Source organism: Periophthalmus magnuspinnatus, chromosome 24, assembly GCF_009829125.3.
Source record: "Periophthalmus magnuspinnatus isolate fPerMag1 chromosome 24, fPerMag1.2.pri, whole genome shotgun sequence".
Lineage (NCBI taxonomy): Eukaryota > Metazoa > Chordata > Actinopteri > Gobiiformes > Gobiidae > Periophthalmus > Periophthalmus magnuspinnatus.
This window is the reverse complement of record NC_047149.1, coordinates 27,755,221-27,778,166: the sequence shown is the minus strand read 5'-3', so window position 1 is coordinate 27,778,166 and position 22,946 is coordinate 27,755,221. Positions and strand designations below refer to the sequence as shown.

The 22,946-nt window shown below is 45.2% G+C and overlaps 1 protein-coding gene across 1 annotated transcript; it reads left to right on the top strand.

Annotated features, from left to right (window-relative positions):
• Positions 1–512: 512 nt before the first annotated feature.
• Positions 513–22,374, top strand: sel1l (SEL1L adaptor subunit of ERAD E3 ubiquitin ligase). The gene is made up of 20 exons (XM_033991032.2): positions 513–1,081; positions 1,147–1,193; positions 2,621–2,768; positions 3,238–3,405; positions 4,039–4,144; positions 4,219–4,381; positions 6,189–6,302; positions 6,908–6,989; positions 7,411–7,565; positions 9,749–9,805; positions 10,275–10,343; positions 15,865–15,942; positions 16,465–16,527; positions 17,296–17,383; positions 17,745–17,893; positions 18,006–18,171; positions 18,755–18,829; positions 18,910–19,082; positions 19,796–19,924; positions 20,534–22,374. Exons 1-20 carry the CDS (start codon positions 994–996, stop codon positions 20,771–20,773), a joined length of 2,358 nt encoding a protein of 785 aa, XP_033846923.1. The 5' UTR covers positions 513–993; the 3' UTR covers positions 20,774–22,374.
• The last annotated feature ends 572 nt before the right edge of the window (positions 22,375–22,946 follow it).

Genomic DNA, 22,946 nt, shown 5'->3' with positions numbered 1-22,946 from the left:
TAAAATATGTAATATGTTTTAACTTTTGTAATGTGAATGTTGAGTGTGAGCCGATGAATATGTGCTACTGTGTGGTTTTTATACTGTTGAATGTGTGAATTGCATTGTTTAATTTATCTTTGTTCCTCGGGGACTGCAGCACATCTCTGTTTTATGAGCATAATGTCTCTGTAAATTGTCCCTTCAAATAAAGACACCCTTAACATGCTCCTAACACACTCTTAACACACTCCAAACACGATCTTAATACTCTTCTAACACACTCTCCCAACGCGCTAACACGCGCCGAAGGCGCTCCTGACACGCTCCTAAGACGCTCCTGACACGCTCCCGAGACGCTCCTGACACGCTCCTGAGACGCTCCTGAAACGCTCGTATTTCCACACTTGTCTTATCTCATTTCTGTATTTCGATGTCGTGGACCTGAAAATAATTGTGGACGCCTCTGATTGGCTGTTTTCTGTTTGTTCGAATCCCATTGGCTGTCTCGAGACAAACCCGCTCTCTGATTGGTCGAAAGCACAAGACCCGGAAGTGTCTGTCAGGACCGTAGTGAAGCGGCTGAGGCGCAAATATTTCATTTTAGACCCAACATTTTTGCCTTTTACTCTGTTTTCTTCTAAGCAGCGACCCCCGGAGCCGCTCGTCTTTTATTAGACCTTTGTGTAGTCTTTATAAACACGCGGATATTTATGTTTTTCTGCGCTGTTTGTGAGGCTAGTTGGAATTTAGCCTGTTAGCATTTAGCTCACACCTGCAAACCAAACATTAGTTTTTCCTTAAAGCCTCTCTCTGTTCTACTTTCACTTCAGAATCAGCCTCTCCGTCTTGTTCGCTCGAAGTGGACATGGACTTTTGACAAACCGAGCTTTAAAAGCTTAGTTTAACATGGATTTGTACAAATTTAACAGTAAAAGTGCTCTGAGCTAGCTGCAGGTTGAGTTAGCTGAATGTTGAGCTGATTCAGGCAGGTCCAGGAGCACATTTACAACAATGGGACATAAACGTGGACTAAACACGAGCAGGACTTTACTTTATGTGTCTGTTCTGATTCTGCTCGTCTCCAGAGCAATAACAGCAGGTAAGAGTCAGACCTACAATGTGACGTCACACTGTGGACTCTGAAGCTAACTTCATGTTTTTAAGACTTTATAGATACAAACCAGGATGGAGAGGAGGAACCGCAGCTCAAGGTAAGTCTCCACCTGTGTCCTCCACCTGTGTCCTCCACCTGTGTCCTCCACATGGAAAGTGCATTTGGCAGATTCATGTTTTTTCTGGCGTGGTTTCTGTTTGTTTATTAAATATGGGACAGTGCACATTGATCAACATGTGTCAGTACAGTATGTAAAAGTGCCAGAGTTAGCCATGCAGGCTAATTTTCATCTGTAGTCCCATTGGCAGGTTGATGGCAAGACAAAAAAAAGGACATAGCCACAGAAAACATTCAGTCCATCATGACAAAGCACATTAAAGATCAGTGAATAATACTGTAAACATATTAGTAAAATTAGAACATGCTAAAAGCACAGCACATACATGAACAACAATGAACATAGTTCAGTCACTCAACAAGACGGAGACATTTGCTGTGATGCAAAAACACAAACAGATTAGTTATGTTCACATGTCTGATTGTCCAGAAGCCACCGCTTCACAAATCTACTAAAACTATGGAAAGAAGTCATATTCCTTATTTCTGTGGGGACCCGATTCCAGGAGTGAGCGGCGCGAACTGAAAAGGCCGACTGTCCAAATGAAGTTTTTCTAAATGGAATTTTCCTGTCTCTTCTGCTCGAGTGTTTGTGTTTAAATTCAACTGTATGAACTCTTTTAACGGGGGTGGAGCAAGACCATGAAGGGTTTTATAGACCAGAACAATGTCTGAATAAATAATTACATTTCCCAATTTAAAAAGTTATATTTCCCCAATATTTTACAGTGATGATAGGAGTTTGATTTTTGATCTAGTGTTTTCAGACTCTTGTAGAGCCTTTCTACAGGCAGCAGTGTGCTCTTGTTTGCCTGGCTCCAGCTCGTCAAACAGTAATTTATATGAGACAGAATAGTGGCATTCAGATAGAGTTTTGAGGCCTCAGTATTTAAATTTCCTCTAATGTGTTTGAAGTTGACCAAATTAAATTTTATTTTATTTCTCACATTTTTGATTTGAGTCCATTGTGACACCTAAATACTTGTATTCTTGTACCACTTGTAGGACTTGCCCATCCACCATAACTACTGGATCCCTCTCTCTATTTGCAGATTTAGAGAAAAACTCACACATAGTTTTAGTGACATTGAGATGTAGACATGAGCTTTTTTAACCAATCACAGACTGTCACCATCGCGGATGATAGAGTCTCTGCAGCCTGGTGTTTGGTTTTTGCACAGACATACACTATGGTAATTGGTTTGGGGGACAGTCTCTGTGGGGGACAGTCTCTGTGGGGGACAGTCTCTGTGGGGGACAGTCTCTGTGGGGGACAGTCTCTGTGGGGGACAGTCTCTGTCTTTTACACATCTCTCTGATGTAGAATTAGTTTAATTGTAAAAATCCTGTTTTTAGTTCAGGACTTGTGTAACACTCTGTTCTGATCCCGGTGTGTCTCCGTCTCAGTCTTACATCGAGGCAGAAGATGAGGACGTCCATGTTGAGGCTGAGGTCATGACCCCAGAAGCGGAGAAAGAAGAGGAGGGTCTGAGGGGGGAAGAGAAGGAGGATCTGCCCCTACAGCCTCCACCGGTGGAAGACAAGCCCAAAGAGAGTAAGACCTCAATGTCCCCCACTCTCCTGTGTGTCAGATGCCCTCCCATCCTCCTGTGCCCCCATGTGTCAGATGCCCTCCCAGATGTTGTGGTTGGATAAATTAGCGGGAGCAGTTGTACAGAGACACCGTCTGAAACCTCTTTATTCATGTAAATACACACAGTATGTCCACAGGCTGTGACAGTGGGGCAGGTGCAGGGAGCCGTTGTGTTCTCAGGGGATTAGTGTGTTTCTGTGGCTCTGCTGAGGCCACACTCTGTTCAAACCTTTGACTCTGAATCGTTTTAAATGTTTCAGTTTCGAGTCACACTTTATTAATAGTCTATAACATCTGCAAAGCTCAAAATGTTCTGTTCCACCTTGTGATGTCATGAAGTGATAGATTTCAAGTGAACAGCTCCTTTTACTTTTACTATTATTATTCTTATTCTTGTTCTTACTCGCTGCCTCCTTGTGCTCCTTTGCAGTCCCGGTGGTGAACGGCGGTACTGCACACGGGGAGCCCTGTGTGTTTCCCTTTTACTTCCAGGGGTCAGAATACTCAGACTGCACCACAGACGGACGGAGGGACGGGAGGCTCTGGTGCTCCACCACATACGACTATGAGCAGGACAGGAAGTGGGGCTTCTGCGAGAGTGAGACATTTACACATGTGTACAAGCAGGGGGCGCTCTTCAGGGGGTCAGAAGACTTAACAGTGGCGTCATTTTCACATTGAAACATCCTGGTTTTAATGTTTGTACAAACTAAATTAACTCAAACTACATTTTCAAATGCTTATTTTGATACAAAGCTGATGCCACAAAGATAATAAAACATGTCGCCTTGTACCTGCTCAGGATCGTTATAAAACTCTTCAGGAAAGGCCCAGTTTTGTCCTGTTTATGATTTATTTGATAAACGAGTGTCTCATTTGAGTTTGAACGTGTTTAGTCCTTTTGACCCTGAACTGAAGAAATGTGTCACTTTATAAATGTGTTTGTTTGTTCTGACACTCATTTAGGGTCAAGATTATGGTTTGGATTAGATTCATTAGATTTATTTATTTTATAGTTTAGATGATGAGGCCATGTGTCGTCAGACTGACACAATGAGACTAAACCTGAAGCTGAAGCACAGTTTTAGACTCAGACGAGGATGTTCATGACACTTTGACTCAGATATAATACAAATACACAAAAGTGTGGTGAGGATTAAATTATTATTTTAATAATAAAGAGTGAAATGCACTTTGGTAAAAGTAAAAGTATAAATATTGTGTTTCTCAGCGGAGGAGGAGGCGCAGCAGCGTCTGGACGCAGAAGAAGCTGAGGAGCAGTACCAGACTGTGGTCAAACTGCTGAACAGCACCACACGCAGAGCCCACAAGAGAGAGTGAGGACTTCACACAGACTTTATAAGGAACATTTATTTTATTTATAATAAAACGACACTTGTTTTCTGTCCAGTCTCTATGAGAAGTTGGTGTCTGTGGCAGAGCGGGGACATCACAAGGCCATGGAGAAAGTCGCTTACGCTCTGCTGTTTGGAGACTTCCTGAACCAGAACGTGTCCAAGGCCAAAGACATGTTTGAGAAGCTCGCGGTGGAGGGCTCCCCTAAAGCCCAGACGGTGAGGACGCAAGCCCTGAAACTTATGCCCTGACACGTATGTCCCAACCTCTGAAACTTTAGATTCTAACTCCTGAAGCGTCGGTCCCAACTCCTGAAGCGTCGGTCCCAACTCCTGAAGCGTCGGTCCCAACTCCTGAAGCGTCGGTCCCAACTCCTGAAGCGTCGGTCCCAACTCCTGAAGCGTCGGTCCCAACTCCTGAAGCGTCGGTCCCCACTCCTGAAGCGTCGGTCCCAAGTCCTGAAGCGTCGGTCCCAACTCCTGAAGCGTCGGTCCCAACTCCTGAAGCGTCGGTCCCAACTCCTGAAGCGTCGGTCCCAACTCCTGAAGCGTCGGTCCCAACTCCTGAAGCGTCGGTCCCCACTCCTGAAGCGTCGGTCCCCACTCCTGAAGCGTCGGTCCCCACTCCTGAAGCGTCGGTCCCAAGTCCTGAAGCGTCGGTCCCCACTCCTGAGGCGTCGGTCCCAAGTCCTGAAGCGTCGGTCCCAAGTCCTGAAGCGTCGGTCCCAAGTCCTGAAGCGTCGGTCCCAAGTCCTGAAGCGTCGGTCCCAAGTCCTGAAGCGTCGGTCCCAAGTCCTGAAGCGTCGGTCCCAAGTCCTGAAGCGTCGGTCCCAAGTCCTGAAGCGTCGGTCCCAAGTCCTGAAGCGTCGGTCCCAAGTCCTGAAGCGTCGGTCCCAAGTCCTGAAGCGTCGGTCCCCACTCCTGAGGCGTCGGTCCCAAGTCCTGAAGCGTCGGTCCCAAGTCCTGAAGCGTCGGTCCCAAGTCCTGAAGCGTCGGTCCCAAGTCCTGAAGCGTCGGTCCCAAGTCCTGAAGCGTCGGTCCCAAGTCCTGAAGCGTCGGTCCCAAGTCCTGAAGCGTCGGTCCCAAGTCCTGAAGCGTCGGTCCCAAGTCCTGAAGCGTCGGTCCCAAGTCCTGAAGCGTCGGTCCCAAGTCCTGAAGCGTCGGTCCCAAGTCCTGAAGCGTCGGTCCCAAGTCCTGAAGCGTCGGTCCCAAGTCCTGAAGCGTCGGTCCCAAGTCCTGAAGCGTCGGTCCCAAGTCCTGAAGCGTCGGTCCCAAGTCCTGAAGCGTCGGTCCCAAGTCCTGAAGCGTCGGTCCCAAGTCCTGAAGCGTCGGTCCCAAGTCCTGAAGCGTCGGTCCCCACCCCTGAAGCGTCGGTCCCCACCCCTGAAGCGTCGGTCCCCACCCCTGAAGCGTCGGTCCCCACCCCTGAAGCGTCGGTCCCCACCCCTGAAGCGTCGGTCCCCACCCCTGAAGCGTCGGTCCCCACCCCTGAAGCGTCGGTCCCCACCCCTGAAGCGTCGGTCCCCACCCCTGAAGCGTCGGTCCCCACCCCTGAAGCGTAGGTCCCCACTCCTGAAGCGTAGGTCCCCACTCCTGAAGCGTCCCTTTGGACTCACTCAGACCCTGGTAAAGGCTTCAGTTCACAGATTCACAGATGAGACAGACTCATGTTTATTTGAAGTGAAACAAAAAACTTGATGGGTTTTTAAAAAACATTTTCTCTGTTCAAACTCATTTTTGACTCTGAACTTTAGTCCAAATGTGGCAAATTTGCACCTTTCTGGACAAAAACACCTGAATCTTATTTTAAAGTTGATGTTGTTCTGTTCGAGCCGGTCTGTTTAATGTTTTATATTTATATTTTAAAGTTGATTTTGTTCTTTTGGTTGGTTCTGCGTCGGTTCTGTCGCTCTGTTACTCAGTGTTTCTTCTTCTTCAGGCGTCGGTTCTGTCGCTCTGTTACTCAGTGTTTCTTCTTCAGGCGTCGGTTCTGTCGCTCTGTTACTCAGTGTTTCTTCTTCTTCAGGCGTTGGGGTTCTTGTACGCCGCTGGACTCGGGGTGAACTCGAGTCAGGCCAAAGCTCTGGTGTATTACACGTTTGGAGCTCTAGGGGGCAACCTTGTCGCTCACATGATCCTGGTAAGACTCTGTTTCACAAAAACTTATAATTCTGAAATATACATTTTAACTAATGTAACAGTTTAAAATCAAAATGATAATTTAAATATAGAAGAGTGAGATTCTGTAGATTTAATATTTACATGTAAAATAATTAATGAAGATTCACACAAACCTGCAGATTTAGGCTGAGTTCTTCTCTCAAACTGAAAACACTGTTCCACCTTGTGATGTCATCATGTGGTGATACAGGAAGTGCTCCACTGTGTTTTTAAACTCCACCTTCACTAGAATCATTTGGATCATTTCAGTCCTGGAGTTGTCTCTTATCTCGACTGAACTAAAACTACCACTTGATGACATCACAAGGTGGAACAGAGCATTTTGATCTTTGTAGATGTGACAGACTAATAATAAAGTGTGACTCAAACATGTGAATGAAACAAAACACAACTCCAGTGTTTTTGAGGAGAACATCTGCTGTATTAGATTAATGCCACATGTTTGTGCCCAACCTTCAAACGTATATTTTCTGTTCTGATGTTTGTATTTTTAAAGTTTCCTGTATAAACATAATGTCCTTTTGTGCGTTGTGTTGTGTTTGTGTGTTGTCTTGTCGTCGTCAGGGTTACAGATACTGGGGCGGCGTGGGCGTCCCTCAGAGCTGTGAGTCGGCCCTGACTCACTACAGACTCGTCGCAAACCAAGGTGAGAGTTTGAACTTTAACACACAAAAGTTTAATTAAAAACACGTCACAAGCTCCACGACACCAGGACACACACAGGGAGGGCATCTGACACACGGGGAGGGCATCTGACACACACGGGGAGGGCATCTGACACACACGGGGAGGGCATCTGACACACACGGGGAGGGCATCTGACACACGGGGAGGGCATCTGACACACACGGGGAGGGCATCTGACACACACGGGGAGGGCATCTGACACACACGGGGAGGGCATCTGACACACACGGGGAGGGCATCTGACACACACGGGGAGGGCATCTGACACACACGGGGAGGGCATCTGACACACACGGGGAGGGCATCTGACACACGTGCCAGTATATTACCTGAATAAGTCCAGGTGCAGGTGTGATTTCCTGTCTCCATTGCGCCCCCAGTGGCCAGTGACGTGTCTCTGTCGGGGGGCTGGGCGGTGCAGAGGGTCCGGCTCCTGGACGAGGTGGAGAGTCCGGGCTCGTCCAGTGGGATGTTGGAGGAGGATCTGATCCAGTACTACCAGTTCCTCGCAGAGAAGGGAGACGTGCAGGCCCAGGTGAGGCTGAGGCCCGGGTGAGGCTGAGGCCCGGGTGAGGCTGAGGCCCGGGTGAGGCTGAGGCCCGGGTGAGGCTGAGGCCCGGGTGAGGCTGAGGCCCGGGTGAGGCTGAGGCCCGGGTGAGGCCGAGGCCCAGGTGGGGCCGGGGCCCAGGTGGGGCCGGGGCCCAGGTGTTGTAAATAGTGGATTACAGATTAAACACAGTTTGCATCTTTAATCTGATTTAAACCTAAACATAAAACAAAGTTATGAGGTGATGACACAAGTGTGTGTGAGTGTGTGTGTCTGTGTGTGTATTAATATGTGTGTAGGGGTGTGTGTGTGGGGGTGTGGGTGTATTAATGTGTGATTGTGTCTGTCTGTGTGTGTATTAATGTGTGTGTGTGTATTGTGTGTATTAATGTGTGGTTGTGTGTCTGTGTATTGTGTGTATTAATGTGTGGTTGTGTGTATTAATGTGTGGTTGTGTGTCTGTGTATTGTGTGTATTAATGTGTGGTTGTGTGTATTGTGTGTATTTGTGTGTGGTTGTGTGTATTAATGTGTGGTTGTGTGTCTGTGTATTGTGTGTATTAATGTGTGGTTGTGTGTCTGTGTATTGTGTGTATTAATGTGTGGTTGTGTGTCTGTGTATTGTGTGTATTAATGTGTGGTTGTGTGTCTGTGTATTGTGTGTATTAATGTGTGGTTGTGTGTATTAATGTGTGGTTGTGTGTCTGTGTATTGTGTGTATTAATGTGTGGTTGTGTGTATTGTGTGTATTTGTGTGTGGTTGTGTGTATTAATGTGTGGTTGTGTGTCTGTGTATTGTGTGTATTAATGTGTGGTTGTGTGTCTGTGTATTGTGTGTATTAATGTGTGGTTGTGTGTCTGTGTATTGTGTGTATTAATGTGTGGTTGTGTGTCTGTGTGTATTAATGTGTGGTTGTGTGTCTGTGTATTGTGTGTATTAATGTGTGGTTGTGTGTCTGTGTATTGTGTGTATTAATGTGTGGTTGTGTGTCTGTGTATTGTGTGTATTAATGTGGGGGTGTGTGTATTGTGTGTATTAATGTGTGGTTGTGTGTCTGTGTATTGTGTGTATTTGTGTGTGGTTGTGTGTATTGATGTGTGTCTGTGTATTGTGTGTATTAATGTGTGGTTGTGTGTCTTGTGTGTATTAATGTGTGGTTGTGTGTCTTGTGTGTATTAATGTGTGGTTGTGTGTCTGTGTATTGTGTGTATTAATGTGTGGTTGTGTGTCTGTGTATTGTGTGTATTAATGTGTGGTTGTGTGTCTTGTGTGTATTAATGTGTGAGAGTGTGTGTGTATTGTGTGTATTAATGTGTGAGAGTTTGTGTGTCTTGTGTGTATTAATGTGTGAGAGTGTGTGTGTATTGTGTGTATTAATGTGTGAGAGTGTGTGTGTATTGTGTGTATTAATGTGTGAGAGTGTGTGTGTATTGTGTGTATTAATGTGTGAGTGTGTGTGTATTGTGTGTATTAATGTGTGAGAGTGTGTGTGTATTGTGTGTATTAATGTGTGGTTGTGTGTCTTGTGTGTATTAATGTGTGAGAGTGTGTGTGTATTGTGTGTATTAATGTGTGATTGTGTGTATTAATGTGTGAGAGTGTGTGTGTATTGTGTGTATTAATGTGTGAGAGTATGTGTGTCTTGTGTGTATTAATGTGTTAGAGTGTGTGTGTATTGTGTGTATTAATGTGTGAGAGTGTGTGTGTATTGTGTGTATTAATGTGTGAGAGTGTGTGTGTCTTGTGTGTATTAATGTGTGAGAGTGTGTGTGTCTTGTGTGTATTAATGTGTGAGAGTGTGTGTGTATTGTGTGTATTAATGTGTGAGAGTGTGTGTGTCTTGTGTGTATTAATGTGTGAGTGTGTGTGTATTGTGTGTATTAATGTGTGAGAGTGTGTGTGTCTTGTGTGTATTAATGTGTGAGAGTGTGTGTGTATTGTGTGTATTAATGTGTGAGAGTGTGTGTGTATTGTGTGTATTAATGTGTGAGAGTGTGTGTGTCTTGTGTGTATTAATGTGTGGTTGTGTGTATTGTGTGTATTAATGTGTGGTTGTGTGTCTGTGTATTGTGTGTATTAATGTGTGAGAGGGGGTGTGTGTGTGTGTGTCCTTGAAGGGGAAAAGTGCTGTATAAAAATGTGACCTTTGACCTCAAGTGTTTTTGGTGTAGGTGGGGCTGGGGCAGCTGCACCTGCACGGAGGACGAGGGGTGGAGCAGAACCACCAGGTGAGTCTGCTTCAGGACGTTTGTTTCATTCACACATGTTTAACACTTTATTATGAGTCTGTCACATCTCCAAAGCTCAAAACGCTCTGTTCCACCTTGTGATGTCATCAAGTGGGAGTTTTCACGTTAACTCCTCCTTTTACCTTTAGTTGAGTCGAGATAAGAGACAACTCCAGGACTGAAATGAAACAAATGATTCTATAAATGAAGGTGTGTGGAGTTTAAAAACACAGTGGAGCACTTCCTGTATCACCACATGATGACATCACAAGGTGGAACAGAGTGTTTTCAGTTTGAGAGAAGAACTCAGCCTAAATCTGCAGGTTTGTGTGTTAAATGTCTGAATGAAACAAAAAACTCCGGGTCTGTTTGTGACGAGAAAAGTGTGACATGAGCCTTTTAATGTTCAAATAATTGTATTTAATTTAAACTAAAACTGAATATTAATTATTCACCTTTTGACCACCAGAGGGCGTTTGACTACTTCACTCAAGCTGCTAATGCAGGAAACACTCACGCCATGGCGTTCCTCGGGAAGGTGAGACTTTACTCATGATGAAAATATATTTAGTTTATGTGAAACTTCAAGATGATTTTAACTCCAAACATGAAACACAAATGTATCAGATTATGACACAAACATGTTTTAGTTCAGATTATGACACAAACATGTTTTAGTTCAGATTATGACACAAACATGTTTAATTCAGATTGGGGAGCTGTAATTGTTCTGTTCATCTTTTTTACTTCCTCTAAACCTTTAATTGATTTTAAACTTTAAATTGAGGATAATCTGTGTTTTCATGTTTTGGTTGAATTAAAGGCTCTGTTCAGTTTTGACATTCAGAGCATCCTAATTATTCACAGTGATGACTTTATAAGCACTTTTCACAACTTTCAGACACCAGAGCAGAGTTTGTTATGGTAAAGCTAACAGCATCTAGCATGCGAATGTGTCCTTCCTGATTCTTGGACAATAAAATGTTTTTAATTAGATGCAGACGACACACGACGTCTCATTTTGACCTCGAGCTGCTGCTACGTCTGCACCGCGTTGGACGCATTTAGAGCGAACTCGACAATCTGTGTGTGTGCACAACACAACACGCGACACACCCTGTTAACTGTGTGTGTGTGTGTGTGTACACAACACAACGCACAACACAACCTGTTCACTCTGTGTGTGTGTGTGTACACAACACAACACGCAACACACCCTGTTAACTGTGTGTGTGTTTTGTACACAACACAACGCACAACACAACCTGTTCACTCTGTGTGTGTGTGTGTGTACACAACACGCAACACACCCTGTTAACTAGGTGTGTGTGTGTGTGTGTACACAACACAACACGCAACACACCCTGTTAACTGTGTGTGTGTGTGTGTGTACACAACACAACGCACAACACAACCTGTTCACTCTGTGTGTGTGTACACAACACAACACGCAACACACCCTGTTAACTGTGTGTGTGTGTTTTGTACACAACACAACCACCCTTCTGTGTGGAGTTTTTCATGTTTCTCCTCTGTTGTGTTGTTGCAGATGTTGTGTTGACTCTGTTTTGTTGACTCTGTCGTGTTGTGTTGACTCTTTTGTGTTGAGTGTTGTGTTGTTGCAGATTTTGTGTTGTTGCAGATGATGTGTTGACTCTGTTGTGTTGTGTTAACTCTGTTGTGTTGTGTTGACTCTGTTGTGTTGACTCTGTTGTGTTGTGTTGACTCTGTTGTGTTGTGTTAACTCTGTTGTGTTGTGTTGACTCTGTTGTGTTGACTCTGTTGTGTTGTGTTGACTCTGTTGTGTTGTGTTGACTCTGTTGTGTTGACTCTGTTGTGTTGTGTTGACTCTGTTGTGTTGACTCTGTTGTGTTGTTGCAGATGTTGTGTTGACTCTGTTTTGTTGACTCTGTCGTGTTGTGTTGACTCTTTTGTGTTGAGTGTTGTGTTGTTGCAGATTTTGTGTTGTTGCAGATGTTGTGTTGTTGCAGATGGTGTGTTAACTCTGTTGTGTTGTGTTGTTCCAGATGTTGTGTTGACTCTGTTGTGTTGACTCTGTTGTGTTGACTCTGTTGTGTTGTGTTGACTCTGTTGTGTTGTGTTGACTCTGTTGTGTTGTTGCAGATGTTGTGTTGACTCTGTTGTGTTGACTCTGTTGTGTTGTTGCAGATGTTGTGTTGACTCTGTTGTGTTGTGTTGTTGCAGATGTTGTGTTGTGTTGACTCTGTTGTGTTGTGTTAACTCTGTTGTGTTTTTGCAGATGCTGTGTTGACTGTTGTGTTGTGTTGTTGCAGATGTTGTGTTGACTCTGTTGTGTTGTGTTGTTGCAGATGTTGTGTTGACTCTGTTGTGTTGACTCTGTTGTGTTGTGTTGACTCTGTTGTGTTGTGGCAGATGTTGTGTTGTTGCAGATGTTGTGTTGACTCTGTTGTGTTGTGTTGACTTTGTTGTGTTGACTCTGTTGTGTTGTTGCAGATGTTGTGTTGACTCGTGTTGTGTTGACTCTGTTGTGTTGTGTTGACTCTGTTGTGTTGTTGCAGATGTTGTGTTGACTCGTGTTGTGTTGACTGTGTTGTGTTGACTCTGTTGTGTTGTGTTGACTCTGTTGTGTTGTTGCAGATGTTGTGTTGACTCTGTTGTGTTGTGTTGACTCTGTTGTGTTGTTGCAGATGTTGTTTTGACTCTGTTGTGTTGACTCTGTTGTGTTGTGTTGACTCTGTTGTGTTGACTCTGTTGTGTTGACTCTGTTGTGTTGACTCTGTTGTGTTGACTCTGTTGTGTTGTGTTGACTCTGTTGTGTTGTGTTGACTCTGTTGTGTTGTGTTGACTGTTGTGTTGTGTTAACACTGTTGTGTTGTTGCAGATGTTGTGTTGTGTTGACTGTTGTGTTGTGTTGTTGCAGGTGTTGTTAACTCTGTTGTGTTGACTCTGTTGTGTTGTGTTGACTCTGTTGTGTTGTTGCAGATGTTGTGTTGACTCTGTTGTGTTGTGTTGACTCTGTTGTGTTGTGTTGACTCTGTTGTGTTGTGTTGTTGCAGATGTTGTGTTGACTCTGTTGTGTTGTGTTGACTCTGTTGTGTTGTGTTGACTCTGTTGTGTTGTGTTGTTGCAGATGTTGTGTTGACTCTGTTGTGTTGTGTTGACTCTGTTGTGTTGTTGCAGATGTTGTGTTGACTCGTGTTGTGTTGACTCTGTTGTGTTGTGTTGACTCTGTTGTGTTGTGTTGACTCTGTTGTGTTGTTGCAGATGTTGTGTTGACTCTGTTGTGTTGTGTTGACTCTGTTGTGTTGTTGCAGATGTTGTGTTGACTCGTGTTGTGTTGACTGTGTTGTGTTGACTCTGTTGTGTTGTTGCAGATGTTGTGTTGACTCTGTTGTGTTGACTCTGTTGTGTTGTGTTGACTCTGTTGTGTTGTTGCAGATGTGTTGACTCTGTTGTGTTGTTTTGACTCTGTTGTGTTGACTCTGTTGTGTTGACTGTTGTGTTGTGTTAACACTGTTGTGTTGTTGCAGATGTTGTGTTGTGTTGACTCTGTGTTGTGTTGACTGTTGTGTTGTGTTAACACTGTTGTGTTGTTGCAGATGTTGTGTTGACTGTTGTGTTGTGTTGTTGCAGGTGTTGTGTTAACTCTGTTGTGTTGACTCTGTTGTGTTGACTCTGTTGTGTTGTTGCAGATGTTGTGTTGACTCTGTTGTGTTGTGTTGACTCTGTTGTGTTGACTCTGTTGTGTTGTGTTGTTGCAGATGTTGTGTTGACTCTGTTGTGTTTTTGCAGATGTTGTGTTGACTCTGTTGTGTTGTGTTGACTCTGTTGTGTTGTTGCAGATGTTGTGTTGACTCTGTTGTGTTGACTCTGTTGTGTTGTGTTGACTCTGTTGTGTTGTGTTGACTCTGTTGTGTTGTTGCAGATGTGTTGACTTTGTTGTGTTGACTCTGTTGTGTTGTGTTGACTCTGTTGTGTTGTGTTGTTGCAGATGTTGTGTTGACTCTGTTGTGTTGTGTTGACTCTGTTGTGTTGTGTTGTTGCAGATGTTGTGTTGACTCGTGTTGTGTTAACTGTGTTGTTGCAGATGTTGTGTTGACTCTGTTGTGTTGTGTTAACTCTGTTGTGTTGTTGCAGATGTTGTGTTGACTCTGTTGTGTTGTGTTGACTCTGTTGTGTTGTGTTGTTGCAGATGTTGTGTTGACTCTTTTGTGTTGTGTTGTTGCAGATGTTGTGTTGACTCTGTTGTGTTGACTCTGTTGTGTTGTTGCAGATGTTGTGTTGACTCTGTTGTGTTGTGTTGACTCTGTTGTGTTGACTCTGTTGTGTTGACTCTGTTGTGTTGTGTTGACTCTGTTGTGTTGTGTTGTTGCAGATGTTGTGTTGACTCTGTTGTGTTGACTCTGTTGTGTTGTTGCAGATGTTGTGTTGACTCTGTTGTGTTGTGTTGACTCTGTTGTGTTGACTCTGTTGTGTTGTGTTGACTCTGTTGTGTTGTGTTGACTCTGTTGTGTTGTTGCAGATGTTGTGTTGTGTTGACTCTGTTGTGTTGTGTTGACTCTGTTGTGTTGACTCTGTTGTGTTGTGTTGACTCTGTTGTGTTGTGTTGACTCTGTTGTGTTGTGTTGACTCTGTTGTGTTGACTCTGTTGTGTTGTGTTGACTCTGTTGTGTTGTGTTGACTCTGTTGTGTTGTTGCAGATGTTGTGTTGTGTTGACTCTGTTGTGTTGACTCTGTTGTGTTGTGTTGACTCTGTTGTGTTGACTCTGTTGTGTTGTTGCAGATGTTGTGTTGTGTTGACTCTGTTGTGTTGTGTTGACTCTGTTGTGTTGTGTTGACTCTGTTGTGTTGTGTTAACTCTGTTGTGTTGTGTTGTTGCAGATGTTGTGTTGACTCTGTTGTGTTGACTCTGTTGTGTTGACTCTGTTGTGTTGTGTTGTTGCAGATGTTGTGTTGTGTTGACTCTGTTGTGTTGACTCTGTTGTGTTGACTCTGTTGTGTTGTGTTGACTCTGTTGTGTTGTGTTGACTCTGTTGTGTTGTGTTGACTCTGTTGTGTTGTGTTGACTCTGTTGTGTTGTGTTGACTCTGTTGTGTTGTTGCAGATGTTGTGTTGTGTTGACTCTGTTGTGTTGACTCTGTTGTGTTGTGTTGACTCTGTTGTGTTGACTCTGTTGTGTTGTTGCAGATGTTGTGTTGTGTTGACTCTGTTGTGTTGTGTTGACTCTGTTGTGTTGTGTTGACTCTGTTGTGTTGACTCTGTTGTGTTGTGTTGTTGCAGATGTTGTGTTGACTCTGTTGTGTTGACTCTGTTGTGTTGACTCTGTTGTGTTGTGTTGACTCTGTTGTGTTGTGTTGACTCTGTTGTGTTGTGTTGACTCTGTTGTGTTGTGTTGACTCTGTTGTGTTGACTCTGTTGTGTTGTGTTGACTCTGTTGTGTTGACTCTGTTGTGTTGTGTTGACTCTGTTGTGTTGACTCTGTTGTGTTGTGTTGACTCTGTTGTGTTGACTCTGTTGTGTTGTGTTGACTCTGTTGTGTTGACTCTGTTGTGTTGTGTTGACTCTGTTGTGTTGACTCTGTTGTGTTGTGTTGACTCTGTTGTGTTGACTCTGTTGTGTTGTGTTGACTCTGTTGTGTTGTTGCAGATGTTGTGTTGTGTTGACTCTGTTGTGTTGTGTTGACTCTGTTGTGTTGACTCTGTTGTGTTGTGTTGACTCTGTTGTGTTGTGTTAACTCTGTTGTGTTGTGTTAACTCTGTTGTGTTGTTGCAGATGTTGTGTTGACTCTGTTGTGTTGACTGTTGTGTTGACTCTGTTGTGTTGTGTTGACTCTGTTGTGTTGTGTTGTTGCAGATGTTGTGTTGACTCTGTTGTGTTGTGTTGACTCTGTTGTGTTGTGTTGTTGCAGATGTTGTGTTGACTCTGTTGTGTTGTGTTGACTCTGTTGTGTTGTGTTGACTCTGTTGTGTTGTGTTGACTCTGTTGTGTTGTGTTGACTCTGTTGTGTTGTGTTGACTCTGTTGTGTTGTGTTGACTCTGTTGTGTTGTGTTAACTCTGTTGTGTTGTGTTGTTGCAGATGTACTCCGAGGGCAGTGAATACATCCCTCAGAACAATGAGACGGCGCTGCAGTATTTTAAAAAGGCCTCAGACCTGGTACATGACACAGAGAAGTAAACCCCTTCTGTCTGTCTCTCTCTGTGACTGTCTGTCTCTCTCTCTGTTTGACTGACTCCCTCTGTTTGTCTGTCTCTCTCTCTGACTGTCTCTCTCTCTCTGTCGCTCTGTTTGACTGTCTCTCTCTCTCTGTCTCCTTGTTTGACTGTCTCTCTGTGTTTGTCTGTCTCTCTCTCTGACTGTCTCTCTCTCTCTCTGTCGCTCTGTTTGACTGCCTGTCTCTCTCCTCAGGGAAACCCGGTGGGACAGAGCGGTCTCTCTCTGTTTGACTGTCTCTCTCTCTGTCTCCTTGTTTGACTGTCTCTCTCTGTTTGACTGTCTCTCTCTCTGTCTCTCTCTCTGTCGCTCTGTTTGACTGCCTGTCTCTCTCCTCAGGGAAACCCGGTGGGACAGAGCGGTCTCTCTCTGTTTGACTGTCTCTCTCTCTGTCTCCTTGTTTGACTGTCTCTCTCTCTGTCTCTCTCTCTGTCGCTCTGTTTGACTGCCTGTCTCTCTCCTCAGGGAAACCCGGTGGGACAGAGCGGTCTGGGGATGGCGTATCTTTACGGCCGAGGCGTCCCAGTGGTGAGTTCAGGTTTAATGTCCAACCGTAAAATAAACAAAATAATGAGGTTTGCATTTGGACTAAAGAGAAGGTTCATAACATCGCCACCTGCGGGAGGGCGACGGATCGCCACCTGCGGGAGGGCGACGGATCGCCACGGCTGATATTTGGACTGTTTCTGTGCGGCTCCACATCAGGGGTCGTCCTTTTAGTCCTGAAGACACAGAGTCTGTTTCCTTCAGTTTCTAGTGTTTCGCTCAACCACAGCAAACACCTGAAGCGCTGAACACTTTTGTCCAAAGGGGGCAGTGTTGAGACATGTACTGAGAATGTGTACTCTGAATACTCATTTAGAGTAACTTGTACTCTGGTAACTTACTCTTTCATTTGGTGGTATTCAGAGTACAATTACTTTACTAAATCAAAAGAGTACATGAAGTTTTTGATCACACATTTAAACTTCAAACTGCACAGGCAGGTGTGATTTTCAATCAGTGATAAACATAAAACTGTTTTTAAAATCCTTTTCACACTATAATATAATGTAACTCTTTGTAAACGTATTCAGAGTGTCAGAACGAAGTACTGACTGGACTATGTACCAGAGCACTACAAAATACTTTTTAGTGTAGTATTCAATATTCTGGCTCTAAGTACATTTTAAAAGTTTTCATCTCTGACAGGGCAGTGCTTTAAATGTGGCTGCACGGCTCTGACAGGTTTGAGCAGGGTCACAGCCTGGATGTGTAAACATTTAAAAGACATTAAGCATAATATGTGTTTGTCAGAACTATGAGCTGGCTCTGAAGTACTTCCAGAAGGCAGCGGAGCAGGGCTGGGTGGATGGACAGCTGCAGCTCGGGACCATGTACTACAGTGAGTCTGCGCCCCGTGTCTCTGCTCTGAGTCTGTGTGCTGCTGTTCCCCTCCTGTCCTGTGTGTGGCGCCCCGTGTCTCTGCTGAGTCTCACTGTGCTGCTGTTCCCCTCCTGTCCTGTGTGTGGCGCCCCGTGTCTCTGCTGAGTCTCACTGTGCTGCTGTTCCCCTCCTGTCCTGTGTGTGGCGCCCCGTGTCTCTGCTCTGAGTCTGTGTGCTGCTGTTCCCCTCCTGTCCTGTGTGTGGCGCCCCGTGTCTCTGCTCTGAGTCTGTGTGCTGCTGTTCCCCTCCTGTCCTGTGTGTGGCGCCCCGTGTCTCTGCTCTGAGTCTCACTGTGCTGCTGTTCCCCTCCTGTCCTGCAGATGGCATCGGAGTGAAGAGGGATTATAAACAGGCTCTGAAGTTCTTTAACCTGGCGTCTCAGGCCGGGCACACGCTGGCGTTTTACAACCTGGCACAGATGCACGCCACCGGGACCGGAGTGATGCGCTCGTGCCACACGGCGGTGGAGGTAACACCGTTTACATCAGCGCTTCTCAAACTGACCCTCACCCTGGAGCGGCCGGGCCGGTCGTTGTAGATCCAGGTTGTGTGTTAGTCTGACTTGTTGTCGTGTATTATAGTTGTTTAAGAACGTGTGCGAGCGCGGCCGCTGGTCCGAGCGCCTCATGTCGGCGTACGGCAGCTTTAAGGAGGGACACACGGACGCGGCGCTCGTCCAGTATCTGCTCCTCGCCGAACAGGGATACGAGGTCGCCCAGAGCAACGTCGCCTTCATCCTCGACCAGAGTGAGTTTAGATCAGACATGAAATACACACACACACACACACACACACACACACACACACACACACACACATATATATATATATATATATATATATATATATATATATATATATATATATATATATATATACACACACATATACACACACATATACATACACACATATATATATATATGCACACACATACACACACATATATATATACACACATCACACACGCACATAGACACATATACACACACATCACACATATAAATATACACCCCTATATATACACACACACACGTGTATACACACACATACATACACACACACACACACACATATATATATATATATATATATATATATGTATATATATATATATATGCATATATATATATATATATATATGCATATATATATATGCATATACATACACATATATATATACACACACATCACACACACATATGTATACATACACACACATATATACATATATATATATATATATATATATATATATATATATATATATATATACACACACACACAGCTGCACAAAAACACAAATCTAAACACACACGTTTTGTCTCAGAAGGAGCAAAGATCTTCAGTGAGAACGAGACGTATCCTCGAGCTCTGCTGCACTGGACCAGAGCCGCCGCACAAGGTTTGACCTCTGACCTTTAATGTCCAACAGTAGATGACATCACGTGACCTCTGACCTTTCACCCCTCGTCCCGATCGCAGGTTACACCGTCGCCCGGATAAAACTCGGAGACTATCACTTCTACGGATACGGAACCGACGTCGACTACGAGACGGCGGTGATTCACTACAGACTGGCCTCAGAGCAGCAGCACAGCGCCCAGGCCATGTTCAACCTGGGATACATGCACGAGAAAGGACTGGGCATCAAACAGGTACGAGACTCCTCCCCCTGCACCTCCTCCTGCTCCTCCCCCTGCTCCTCCTCCTGCTCCTCCCCCTACAGCAGCAGCACAGCGCCCAGGCCATGTTCAACCTGGGATACATGCACGAGAAAGGACTGGGCATCAAACAGGTACGAGACTCCTCCCCCTGCACCTCCTCCTGCTCCTCCCCCTGCTCCTCCTCCTCCTCCTCCCCCTACAGCAGCAGCACAGCGCCCAGGCCATGTTCAACCTGGGATACATGCACGAGAAAGGACTGGGCATCAAACAGGTACGAGACTCCTCCCCCTGCACCTCCTCCTGCTCCTCCCCCTGCTCCTCCTCCTGCTCCTCCCCCTACAGCAGCAGCACAGCGCCCAGGCCATGTTCAACCTGGGATACATGCACGAGAAAGGACTGGGCATCAAACAGGTACGAGACTCCTCCCCCTGCACCTCCCCCTGCTCCTCCTGCTCCTCCCCCTACAGCAGCACAGCGCCCAGGCCATGTTCAACCTGGGATACATGCACGAGAAAGGACTGGGCATCAAACAGTTTTAATGGTTCTCTCCTCTCTCCCTTTCTCCTCCTCTCTCTCCTTCCCTCTCTTCCATCTGTCTCTCAAGTCTCAGTTCTTATTATGATTCCTCTGTTCTTTTTCTTTTAGTCTTGTTCTTTTTCTTTCCGTCTGAGTCTGTTTTTCTGAGTCTTGTTTCTGTTTTTCAGGACATTCATTTGGCGAAGCGTTTCTACGACATGGCGGCTGAGGCCAGTCCTGACGCTCAGGTCCCCGTGTTTCTGGCTCTGTGTAAACTGGGCCTCGTCTACACTCTGCACTATCTGCAGGACCTCAATGTGAGTTCACTCCTGTAGAACGGGCCTCAGGCCCACTGCTCAGTCTGCAGGCCTCAGTCTGCAGGGCCTCAGTCTGCAGGGCCTCAGTGTGACTGGTTTAAAGGGGGTGTTATGTAAATTAAACTTTCTGGTGCTTTCTCCCTTTGACATTTGCAGCAGTGTTTCCTAAAAGGTCGTTCATGTCTCTGTCGTTCATGTCTCTGTCTGTGTCTTGTTCATGTCTCTGTGTCTGAGCTCATTCGTTCATGTCTCAGTTCATTTTTAAGATTAGCCTCATCTTAATCTTTGTTCAGTTTTTGAGTTTGATGCTTGTTTAGTTTTGAGCTGGAGTCACAATCTGTGGACAGACTCTGGACACACTCTGGACACACTCTGGACAGACTCTGTGGACGGACTCTGTGGACACACTCTGGACACACTCTGTGGACACACTCTGTGGACAGACTCTGTGGACACACTCTGTGGACACACTCTGTGGACACACTCTGTGCAGATGTAGCTGTGAGACTGATAATGTGGTTCTTTCGATACTGTGTATCGATACCTGCCTAATGAGTAGTTTGGATATTTGTCTCAGTATCGATGTGTTTTTCGATCCTCTTGTTCCAGGTGAAGGAGCTGATCTCACAGGTCGACCTGGATCAGCTCTTGGGACCGGAGTGGGACCTTTACCTCATGACGGTCATCGCTCTGCTGCTGGGAACTGTAATCGCTTATCGCCAACGGCAACACCAAATCATCCTGCCCCCCGCCCCCGCCAGAGCCGCCCCGGAGCAGAGAGACGCCGAGGGGCAAGAGGGGCAGAATGAGACGCCCCCTCCCCCGCCACAACAGCCCGACCCTCAGTGAGAAGCAAAAGAAACGACCCGAGTTTATATGAAATGACCCGAGTTCAACGAGTGGAATTCACAACTCGAGTTTTGACTCGTTTACATTTATTTACTTCAAGCTCCTGTGTCACAAACTCTGAGCTTTACTCCATGTTTCCTCCTCAAAAACAGACCTGGAGTTGTGTTTTGTTTCATTCTCACATGTTTAACACTTTATTATTAGTTTGTAACATCTACAAAGCTCAAAACGCTCTGTTCCACCTTGTGATGTCATCAAGTGGTAGTTTTCGATCTAACCTTTTAGCTCCAGATCTGAAATGATCCAAAAGAGTTTGTTTTTGAGGAGTAACAGTTTACAGTGGTACACCGTTAATTACGTCTGTTTTATCAGTGGTGCAGTTGGTTGAGGGTTATCACATTAACTGGAAGGTAGCTGGTTTGATTCCCACTTAAATACAGATGTTGTGTCCCTGGGCAAGGCACTTAACATTCATTTCTTTTTTGACCAGAGGCTTCCAATGAAAAAAAACAACACTTTACTGTGATGTTTAAAAACGTGTCTTATATTTGTGTATCGATGAGGATCTGATTTTGATATTTAAAAAGTCTCACAGGAGCCAAAAGAGTAAACGAACCGCAGAGATAAGTAGAGACTTAAGTAAATATAAACTGGTCAAAGGTCAAAGGTCGTGAATTCAAGTCATTGTTTAAAGCTCCAGATCACACTGTTCTGACCTGCTCTCATGTTTCCTCATCAGACCTGGAGTTTTGTTTCATTCACACATGTTTGACACTTGATGACATCACAAGGTGGAACGGAGCATTTTGAGGTTTGTAGATGTTACAGACGAATAATAAAGTGTCAAACGTGTGAATGAAACAAAACTCCAGGTCTGTGTTTGAGGAGGTTGGAGCTTTAAACTTATGTAGATGCACCGAGACACAGACAGGGGGCAGTGTGGGACAGACACGACAGACTAAAGCCACGCTGCTCGTCTTTATGCAGAACTTTTTAGACTCATTAGACTTTTTTTTCCTGATTTTTGTCTTTGGAGCGCCCCCTGCAGTTTAAGTGGAGCACTGTCCAATCCAATAGACCCCTGAGCTCTGACTCCGCGCTGTGGACGACGCCACGTGAATCACCTTCTGTTTGGGATCATCCTCATCATCCTCGCGACCAGCAGGGGGAGACAAAGACACTGTATTCACCCATAATTCATTTCACCGTCACAAACTCTTGAAACCGCAGCTTAGTTCTGCTTTAAACGCGTCCAAACTGCAAAGACGCTTCAAGAGACAGTGGTGGACCTGCAGATGAGAAAATGGACTCACTAAATGATTCTTAGTTTTGAAAAATCTTTATCCAAATGTCCCCGACAACGCATGTTTCAGCCAAGTTTTATGTTAAATTCAGACACGTTTCAGCCATGTTTCTGTTTGAATTCAGCCGTGGACTCTGTAAAAACATGAGCCTTGTCATTTTGGATTTAGAAGTTTTTGTTTTTGTTGTTTTTAGGTCAATGAAAGTTTGAGAAAATTAGTCCAGATAAAAATCAGGTCCAGATAAATCTTTAACACTTGAAACGCTGGAATTAAAATAAATAATTTATGACGATGTGAGACCCAGAGTCTGTTGATCTGTGGAGAAGTTAAAGGTAAGTTAAAGATCCACTGTGTAACTTTTCAGGTGGAGAGTACGCCACCTGCTGGTCTCCATGGAGAGGTTATCACTTTGCACTTGCAACACTAACAACCACCACTAGCATGATAATCACACATTTCCTGATGAACAGACAAACTGTTTAATCAGACGCAGAGTTTGGACCCGAGGAGCTGCTCATGACACACGGGAGGGCATCAGGGACACGAGCTTTAGTAGAGGTGGATGTTTAAAGACAGAACAGAGATCTGAGACACTTCTGTCTCCATGGAGACGAGCAGCACCAGGCCAATGTACAGGTCAGATCTGTGTAGAGGCGAGTCACTCACAGTAAAAACCATCCTCCATGTTCTTCCTCTTTTCCGGGGCCGGTCGCGGGGGCTCAGTCTAAGCACAGACTCCTGGACTTCTCTCACCCCAGACACTTCCTCCAGCTCCTCCGGTGGCGTTCCACAGGCTAGAGAGACACAGTCCCTCCAGTGTGTCCTGGGTCTGCCCCGGGGCCTCCTCCCGGTGGGACATGAGCACCTCC